At 49.6% G+C, this 10149-nt stretch overlaps 1 protein-coding gene across 1 annotated transcript; it reads left to right on the top strand.

The window, feature by feature from the left end:
• Positions 1-7825: 7825 nt before the first annotated feature.
• On the top strand, positions 7826-8788 carry LOC132590931 (olfactory receptor 52M1-like). The gene has a single exon (XM_060263844.1). The coding sequence runs from the start codon at positions 7826-7828 to the stop codon at positions 8786-8788; it is 963 nt and encodes a 320-aa protein (XP_060119827.1).
• The last annotated feature ends 1361 nt before the right edge of the window (positions 8789-10149 follow it).

Below are 10149 nucleotides of genomic sequence, written 5' to 3'. Positions count from 1 at the left end.
GTAGATGACTGGGGAAGGCAATGGCAAACTACCCTTGTAAAAAGTCTGCCGTGAAAATGTCGTGATGCGACATCACCCCAGAGTCGGAAACGACTGGTGCTTGCACAGGGGACTACCTTTGCCTTTTTTTGTTGTTGGCAAAATTTCTTTTTGCATGCCTGATTTTTGACTTACACTTCTTTTGCCAGAGCCTGTGAGCCCTCCTGTTGAATTCATTGGGGCAGACCTTCTACTTTTTTAAAGAAGTCTTTTATACTTTTTATAGCTCCCTTGACTTGCATTGTTAATGACACAGGCCTTCCTTTGGACTTGGCAGTGCCCTTCCTCGCCTGGGGAATGAATTCTATTTGGGCTTCAATTATTATGGCTTTAAGTAGCTTTCAAGTATCCTTTACGGATTTGACTCTCTTGTGTTTCCCCTTCAGCTTCCTTTTCACTATTCCCCTTATTTTTGTGAAGTTCCCTCTTTTGAAATCAAACGTTACTATTTTGGACTTTAGGGGTGACTTTCCATGCCCAGACTGGGTCAGGGGGAGGAGAGAGCCAGATGGGTGTAGTGGTTAAGATCGTGAACTCTAATCTGGCAAACCGGGTTCAATTCCCCCCTCCTCCTTCACATGCAGCCCGCTGGGTGATGTTGGGCCAGTCCCCATTCTGTCAGAGCTCTCTCAGCCCCACCTGCCTCACAGGGTGTCCGTTGTGGGGAGGGGAAAGGAAAGGAGATTATTGGCTGCTCTAAGACTCCGAGTAAAGGGTGGGGTATAGATCCAATCTTTTCTTTTTCTCTTCTTGTTCTGAGTTGGTGCAATAACCTCTGCATCTCTCACCATGTTTTGAGACCTACTCAGAACCAAGTCCCAGATCGTGACCCCTCTGGTTGGCTCTGTGACCAACTGTTCCAGGGCACAGTCATTGATGATGTCTAGGAATCTTGTTTCTACAGCATGACAGTGTGATGCGGTGGCTAAAAAGGGAAATGCAATTTTGGGCTGTATCAACAGAAGTATAGTGTCCAGATCACGTGATGTGATGGTATCACTTTACTGTGCTCTGGTAAGTCCTCACCTGGAGTCTTGTGTTCAGTTTTGGGCACCACATTTTAAGAAGGATATAGACAAGCTGGAAGGGGTCCAGAGGAGGGCGACGAAGATGGTGAGGGGTCTGGAGACCGAGTCCTATGAGGAAAGGTTGAAGGAGCTGGGCATGTTTAGCCTGGAGAGGAGGCGGCTGAGAGGTGATAGGATCACCATCTTCAAGTACTTGAAGGGCTGTCCTATAGAGGATGAGGGGTCTGGAGACCAAGTCCTATGAGGAAAGGTTGAAGGAGCTGGGGATGTTTAGCCTGGAGAGGAGGCGGCTGAGAGGTGATAGGATCACCATCTTCAAGTACTTGAAGGGCTGTGCTATAGAGGATGGTGTGGGATTGTTTTCTCTGGCCCCGGAAGGTAGGACCAGAACCAATCAGTTGAAATTAAATCAAAAGAGTTTCCGGCTCAACATTAGGAAGAACTTCCGAACTGTTAGAGCGATTCCTCAGTAGAACAGGCTTCCTCGGGAGGTGGTGGGCTCTCTTTCCTTGGAGGTTTTTTAGCAGAGGCTAGATGGCCATCTTACAGCAATGAAGATCCTGTGAATTTAGGGGGAAGTATTTGTGAGTTTCCTGCATTGTGCAGGGGGCTGGACTAGGTGACCCTGGAGGTCCCATCCAGCTCTAGGATTCTATGATATGATCACCATCTTCAAGTCCTTGAAGGGCTGTCCTATAGAGGATGGGGTGGAATTGTTTTCTGTGGCCCCAGAAGATAGGACCAGAACCAATGGGTTGAAATGAAATCAAAAGAGTTTCCGGCTCAACATGAGGAAGAACTTCCTGACTGTTTGAGCGGTTCCTCAGTGGAACAGGCTTCCTCGGGAGGTGGTGGGTTCTCCTTCCTTGGAGGTTTTTAAAAGAGACGAGATGGCCATCTGACGGCAATGAGGTTCCTGTGAATTTAGGACGGAGGTATTTGTACGTTTCCTGCATTGTGCAGGGGGTTGGACTAGGTGACCCTGGAGCTCCCTTCCAACTCTATGATTCTATGACTCGAGCACATATATGCCCAGTCATGAAGCCTCCCAGTATCATAACATTTGCTTTAATCACGTCCCTTATTTCCTTCTCAATCCCAAGAGCAGCCTCAAAGGTTTGATCAGGTGGGTGGCAGTACACCCCCACTTTTACAATACCCTAAGGGCCCAGAATTTCCACCCATATCATGTCTGTTAGGGAGTTAATCCTCCTGATGTTTTCTCTATATTATTTGATTCCACGCCCTCTTTGATGCACAATGCAACACTTCTGCAACCCGTCTCTCCTTGTCCAGTCTAGAGAGCGTCTCCCCATAATTTCTCCCCATTCCACCATGCTTCTGAGATAAATTGTCATTGAGCATCCAGCACTCCATCTCCCCCAATCTTTCTTGGAGCCTTCTAATGTCGACATAGAGACACTCACAATGTGTTTCCATGTCCAAGAGTCCTTGCTTCCCTTGGCCCCTTTATTGTTACACGTGGCCCTCCCGTCTTCTCCATCTTTCCCTCACTCCCAAGTTCTGTTTTGCTCATACGGCTGTCACCCTCCCTGAGTGTTTAGGCAATCATTCCTTTCGACTGACTTTTCTCGAACTGGAGGCTCCCCAGGTCCTCTTGGCTTTCTCCTGGGATTAGTTTAAAAGCTTCTCTGTCACCTTTTTGATGTTAAGCACCAGCAGCCTGGTTGGTTCTCTTTTGGGTCAAGTGGAGCCCGTCTCTCATGCCTTGCTGCAGTCTATCTTTATACTGGCTAAAAGAAGACTTGGAGCACTGGACTCTGTTTTCACGGCGCATCACACCACTTCCCGATTCCAGCCTTAAAGAATAGACTTCTGACTATAAGTACGTGAATGGTCTACTCGGGTGTGGTTTTCTTTTGCACGTTGTAATACACTGTGTTTTTCTATGAATATATTGCTGCATAAAACGTTGAATTTCTAAGAACTGAAGGCTGTCTTGACATGGGTGCCTTTTCAGCTTTTTTCCTGCTCTATTTTATTTATTTATTTATTTATTTATTTATTTATTTATTTATTTATTTATTTATTTATTTATTTAATGATTTATATCCCGCCCTTCCCAACAAGTGGCTCAGGGCGGCTCACAGAAATCTGGCATAAATAACATTTAAGCATAAAACATTAGAATAATAATACATTTAAGTTTTAAAACATTAAACCATTTAAAATATTAGACCATTTAAAACATTAGGGACAGCAGACATTCAGTGTAGCTATACTCAGTTTCTTGTTTCTTGTACCAGCTAGTCATAGACCAGCCGGAAGAGGGTTGTCTTACAGGCCCTGCGGAACTGGGCAAGGTCCCGCAGGGCCCTCACCTCTTCCGGCAGCTGGTTCCACCAGGAGGGGGCCGTAATAGAAAAGGCCCAGTCCCTTGTGGATTTTAAGCGGGCTCTACAAATTCATGTTACACTTTTTGGTTGCTGAATCCCCAGGTGGGGGCAGGGGATCCCCCGGTTTGGAGGCCCTCCCCCCCACTTCAGGGTTATCAGAAAACGGGAGGGGGGAAGGGAAATGTCTGCTGGGCACTCCATTATTCCCTATGGAGACCGATTCCCATAGAGTATAATGGAGAACTGATCCATGGGTATCTGGGGCTCTTGGGGGGAGCTGTTTTTTGAGAGGCACCAAATTTTCAGCACAGCATCCAGTGCCTCTCCCCAAAACACCCTCCAAGTTTTAAAAAGATTGGACCAGGGGATCCAATTCCATGAGCCCCCCAAAAGGTGCCCCTATCCTCCATTATTTCCAATGGAGGGAACGTATTAAAAAGGTGTGCTGTCCCTTTAAATGAAGGGCCAGAATTTTCCCTTCAGAGTTCAATTATGCTTGTCACAGCCTTGCTCCTGGCTCCACCCCCCCCAAAGTCTCCTGGCTCCACCCCAATGACTTGTGCCCCACCCCCAAAGTCTCCTGGCTCCACCCCCCAAACCCCCAGATATTTCTCAAATTGGACTTGGCAACCCTACTTTGACATGGCTGACGTGGCCACCAGGATCCATATCACAGTACCATTGAGACTAGATTACTGCAACGCTCTGTACATTGGGCTCCCCTCAGAATCAAATTGGAAACTCCAGGTGGCGCAGAATGCCGCTTCTTGGCAATTATCAGGAGCTAGACACAGCATGCATTTCACTCCCATTCTGCAGTCCCTCAGCTGGCTGCCCAGCAGTTACCAAGCTCAATTTGAAGAAGAAAAAGAAGAAGACTGCAGATTTATACCCCACCCTTCTCTCTGAATCAGAGACTCAGAGCGGCTCACAATCTCCTTTATCTCCTTCCCTCAGAGCAGATACCCTGTGAGGTGGGTGGGGCTGAGAGAAGAAGACTGCAGACTTATACCCTGCCCATCTCTCTGAATCAGAGACTCAGAGCGGTTTACAATCTCCTATATCTTCTCCCTCCACAACAGACACCCTGTGAGGTGGGTGGGGCTGAGAGAGCTTCCACAGCAGCTGCCCTTTCAAGGACAACTCTGCCAGAGCTATGGCTGACCCAAGGCCATTCCAGCAGGTGCAAGTGGAGGAGTGAGGAATCAAACCCGGTTCTCCCAGATAACAGTCTGCACACTTAACCACTACACCAGACTGACTCTTCCTACTCAAAGCCCTTCATAGTCTCGGGCTCTCATATCTGCAAGACCATCTCTCCCTCTATGCAACACCACATCAGCTTCGCTCATCTGAGCAAGGTCCTCTGCCTTTAAAATATTAAGAATTTCAGTGGGTACATTTAAATAAAAATGCGCCAACACATATTTTTTTAAAAAGATTATTAGCCGTATTTTCAGGCCTGGTTGATGCTTTGAGATTTGGAAGCCAAAGAGCCAGTGGAAAGAAGCCAATTCCCAGCTGGGTCAGGAAGTCCCTCGAGGTGTGAGAAGGAAGCAGCATAAATGCTTCGCAAAGGGGGGGTGGAGACAGCATTTCCTGGGGAGGGAGAAGTGCGGGGACAACCACTTGGTAAGTCCAAAGGGCAGCTATTATTGCATGCATTTTAACTCCCCCCCCCCTCTTCAAACAAGCAACTCTCCGTGACATGCCTGGTTGCCACTGTTTCCATTTAATGCCCCCAACAGCCCTCATAGGTAGGTCTGGCTGAGAGAGATTGACTGTCCTACGGACTCCCAGTATCTTATGGATAAGCATATGGAGCAGAGGTCCATCAGTGGCTCTTAGCCAAAGTGTATTGTTGGAACTCTCTGTCTGAGGCAGCGATGCTCTGCACTCTTGGTGTATGGGGGGGCACAGTGTGAGGACTTCTAGTGTCCTGGCCCCATTGATGGACCTCCTGAAGGCATCTGGTTTTTTGGCCAGTGTGTGACACCGAGTGTTGGACTGGATGGGCCATTGGCCTGATCCAACAGGGCTTCTCTTATGTTCTCATGTCTGGGGCAAGTGATGCTCTGTATTCTTGGTGCTTGGGAGGGGCACAGTGGGAGGGCTTCTAGCCCCACTAGTGGACCTCCTGATGGCACCTGGTTTTTGGCCACTGTGTGACACAGAGTGTTGGACTGGATGGGCCACTGACCTGACCCAACAGGGCTTCTCTTATGTTCTGAAAGGTTTCAGGGTCTGCCTTTCACTTAGCTGTCCTTTCCACTTCCTTCTTCTTCACTCAGCTTTTCCATGGATCCCCGTTCTCAACACCCAACCATTGCTGAAGAAGGCGTCTTCACCCTCTCCATGCCTCCAGAAGCTGCTTGGCACGTGGACTCCAGTTCCTTCCAGGACTGACAAAAGGCAGCAGGTAACCCCCTCCCTAGAGGACTATGAGGCACAGTGCTAGGGGTGCCAGCCTCCAGGAGGGGCCTGGAGACCCCCCAGAATTACAGCTCTTCCCCAGACCACAGAGTTCAGCACCAAGAATACAGAGCATCACTGCTCCAGACATAAGAATATAAGAGAGGTCAGTCCAGCACTCTGTGTCACACAGTGGCCAAAACCCCCAGGTGCCATCAGGAGATCCATCAGTGGGGCCAGGACACTAGAAGCCCTTCCACTGTGCCCCCCCGAAGCACCAAGAAGACAGAGTGTCACTGCCCCAGATATAAGAACATGGGAGAAACCCTGTTGGATCAGGCCAATGGCCCCTCCAGTCAAACACTCTGGGCAACACAGTGGCAAAAAAAAGGAGGTTCACAAGTGGGGCTAGAAGCCCTTCCACTTTGCCCCCCTCCCCGAAACACCAAGAATGCATATGAAAACAAAGTGATTCATTTTGGGAGTAAGCAGGTCTCATTTTGGGCAGGAATTCACAGGAGTTCATTGTGCTCTTTATTTCTTAACTCCACCCCCCCATATTTGGTCCGGTCTCCATTGTTCAAACCTCCCCTGTGAGAATTTTCCTGAACTCTATGAACTGACAAACTTCCCAATATTTCCCCCCACAGAAAATGGGAAAAATAACCCAACATATAAAGCAGGCATGGAAATCTTCATCAAGCCATTGTGGACACCTAGGAGAAAGTAATTTAAAAAGTAGGATGGAGTGTTCCCTCTAAACTGTGCAGTCTTGGGAGCAGAAATTCTACTTTGTGAGCTACTAGTATTAAAGTTGTGAGCTACTTGCATTAAAGTTGTGAACTACTGCATAAATTAGTTTGCTCTGGGGCCATTTTTCATTAGCTAAGACAAAAATGTGTGAGCCAAAAACTGTGAGCTAGCTCACACTAACTCAGCTTAGGGGGAACATTGGGAGTAGTTTTATTATGACAATTCTAATTAAAGAAGCATTTTAAGGCAGCTACTGAGCTGATATAATTTAGTGCACCTTCCAGTGATGTCGGGGTGTGTGGCATATGCAAATAAGTTATGCAAATGAGTTCTGCTAATGAGCTCCCGCACCCCTTTTTAGCCAGAGTGTATTGATGGAACTCTGTCTGGGTCAAGTGATGCTTTGTATTCTTGGTGCTTGGGGTGGGGGGAACAGTGGGAAGGCTTCTAGTGTCTTGGCCCCACGGATGGACCTCCTGATGGCACCTGGGTTTTTTGGCCACTGTGTAAGACAGAGTGTTGGACTAGAGGGGCCATTCGCCTGATCCATCATGGCCTCTCTTACATTATTGAGAGCCAGTTTGGTGTAATGGTTAAGTGTGTGGACTCTTATCCGGGAGAACTGGGTTTGATTCCCCCACTCCTTCATATGCAGCTGCTGGAATGGCCCTGGGTCAGCCATAGCTCTTGTAGTTGTCCTTGAAAACTGCTGTAAGAGCTCTCTCAGCCCCACCTACCTCACAGGGTGTCTCTTGTGGTGGGGGGGAAGATAAAGAACATAAGAGAAGCCATGTTGGATCGCCGCCACCACCTCCTGTGGCAGTGAATTCCATGCGTTAATCACCCTTTGGGTGAAGAAGGACTTCCTTCTATCCGTTTTAACCTGACTGCTCAGCAATTTCATCGAATGCCCACGAGTTCTTGTATTGTGAGAAAGGGAGAAAAGGACTTCTTTCTCTACCTTCTCCATCCCATGCATAATCTTGTCAACCTCTATCATGTCACCCCTCAGTCGACGTTTCTCCAAGCTAAAGAGCCCCAAAGGAGATTGTGAGCCACTCTGAGACTCTGAAATTCAGAGTACAGGTCTGGATATAAATCCAATATAATCATCATCATCATCCTCTTCTTCTCTCACATATCACTGTAAAGCGCAACTGACTTGATGGATTTCCCTTCTGGCCATTTGCTTCCACTTGTTCATCGTGAGGCTTCCTCTTGCAGCGGCTGGGCAGGATGCCAAAGTCCTACAACGAGTGCTTCGTCCCCTCCACCTTCTTCCTCACCGGCATCCCACAGCTGGAGGCAGCCCACGTGTGGTTCTCCATCCCCTTCTGCTTCCTGTACGTCGTCGCTGTTGTGGGGAACTGCAGCATCCTCTTCGTCGTCAAGACTGAGACCAGCCTCCACGAGCCCATGTACCTCTTCCTCGCCATGTTGGCCGTCATTGACTTGGTCTTGTCCTCCTCCACCATGCCCAAACTGCTCAGCATCTTCTGGCTAGATGGCAGAGAGATCGGCTTCCACGTGTGCCTGCTGCAAATGTTCCTCATCCACTCCTTCGCCACCATTGAATCAGGGGTTTTCTTGGCCATGGCTTTCGACCGATACGTCGCCATATGTGCACCCCTGAGACACAAGATGGTTTTGACACATCCCGTCGTAGCCAAGATTGGACTGGCGGCCACCCTGAGGGGCTTCCTGTATATCTGTCCTCTGCCTCTGCTTGCCGGACGGTACACATACTTCCACACCCGCGTCATTGCCCATTCCTATTGTGAGCACATGGCTGTGGTCATGCTCTCCTGTGAGGACACTTCCATCAGCAACCTTTACGGCATGATAATTGGCTTCTTGGTCCTCATTGTCGACTCCTTGTGCATCGGATTGTCCTATTTTCTCATCTTCCAAGCACTGATGAGCATGGCCACCGTGGAAGCCCGTCTTAAGGCCTTCAGCACGTGCTCCTCACACATCTGCGCCATTCTGGCCTTCTACATCCCCATTGCCGTTTCCTCCCTGACTCATCGATTTGGCCACAATGTGGCCCCCCCAGCGCATATCCTCCTGGCCAATTTCTACCTCATAATTCCACCAGTCTTGAACCCCATAGTCTATGCAGTCCGGACCAAAGAGATCCGGAGGAGGCTGGCGAAGATGTGGTCCCTTGGCCGAGGAGATGTCAAAAACCTCGTGTAAGCCTTCCCACTGCTTCGAGAGAGCCAGTTTGGTGTAGTGGTTAAGTGCATGGACTCTTATCTGGGAGAACCGGGTTTGATCCTCCACTTGCAGCTGCTGGAATGGCCTTGGGTCTGCCATAGCTCTCTTATCTGGGAGAACCGCGTTTGATTCCCCACTCCTCCACTTGCAGCTGCTGGAATGGCCTTGGGTCAGCCATAGCTCTCTTATCTGGGAGAACCGGGTTTGATTCCCCACTCCTCCACTTGCAGCTGCTGGAATGGCCTTGGGTCAGCCATAGCTCTCTTATCTGGGAGAACCGGGTTTGATTCCCCTCTCCTCCACTTGCAGCTGCTGAAATGGCCTTGGGTCAGCCAAAGCTCTCTTATCTGGGAGAACCGGGTTTGATTCTCCACTCCTCCACTTGCACCTGCTGGAATGGCCTTGGGTCAGCCGGAGCTCTCTTATCTGGGAGAACCGGGTTTGATTCCCCACTCCTCCACTTGCAGCTGCTGGAATGGCCTTCGGTCAGCCATAGCTCTCTTATCTGGGAGAACCGGGTTTGATTCCCCACTCCTCCACTCGCAGCTGCTGGGATGGCCTTGGGTCTGCCAGAGCTCTCTTATCCGGGAGAACCGAGTCTGATTCCCCCCTCCTCTACTCGCAGCTGCTGGAATGGCCTTGGGTCTGCCAGAGCTCTCTTATCTGGGAGAACCGGGTTTGATTCCCCACTCCTCCACTTGCAGCTGCTGGAATGGCCTTGGGTCTGCCAGAGCTCTCTTATCTGGGAGAACCGGGTTTGATTCCCCACTCCTCCACTTGCAGCTGCTGGAATGGCCTTGGGTCAGCCATAGCTCTCTTATCTGGGAGAACCAGATTTGATTCCTCCCTCCTCCACTTGCAGCTGCTGGAATGGCCTTGGGTCTGCCAGAGCTCTCTTATCTGGGAGAACCGGGTTTGATTCCCCACTCCTCCACTTGCAGCTGCTGGAATGGCCTTGGGTCAGCCATAGCTCTCTTATCTGGGAGAACCAGATTTGATTCCCCCCTCCTCCACTTGCAGCTGCTGGAATGGCCTTGGGTCTGCCAGAGCTCTCTTATCTGGGAGAACCGGGTTTGATTCCCCACTCCTCCACTTGCAGCTGCTGGAATGGCCTTGGGTCAGCCAGAGCTCTCTTATCTTGAAGAACCGGGTTTGATTCCCCACTCCTCCACTTGCAGCTGCTGGAATGGCCTTGGGTCAGCCAGAGCTCTCTTATCTGGGAGAACCGGGTTTGATTCCCCACTCCTCCACTTGCAGCTGCTGGAATGGCCTTGAGTCAGCCAGAGCTCTCTTATCTGGGCGAACAGGGTTTGATTCCCCCCTCCTCCACTTGCACCTGC

This window comes from Heteronotia binoei, unplaced genomic scaffold (genome assembly GCF_032191835.1).
Source record: "Heteronotia binoei isolate CCM8104 ecotype False Entrance Well unplaced genomic scaffold, APGP_CSIRO_Hbin_v1 ptg001202l, whole genome shotgun sequence".
Lineage (NCBI taxonomy): Eukaryota > Metazoa > Chordata > Lepidosauria > Squamata > Gekkonidae > Heteronotia > Heteronotia binoei.
The sequence above is the reverse complement of the archived record's forward strand: the minus strand, read 5'-3'. Positions and strand labels throughout refer to the sequence as shown.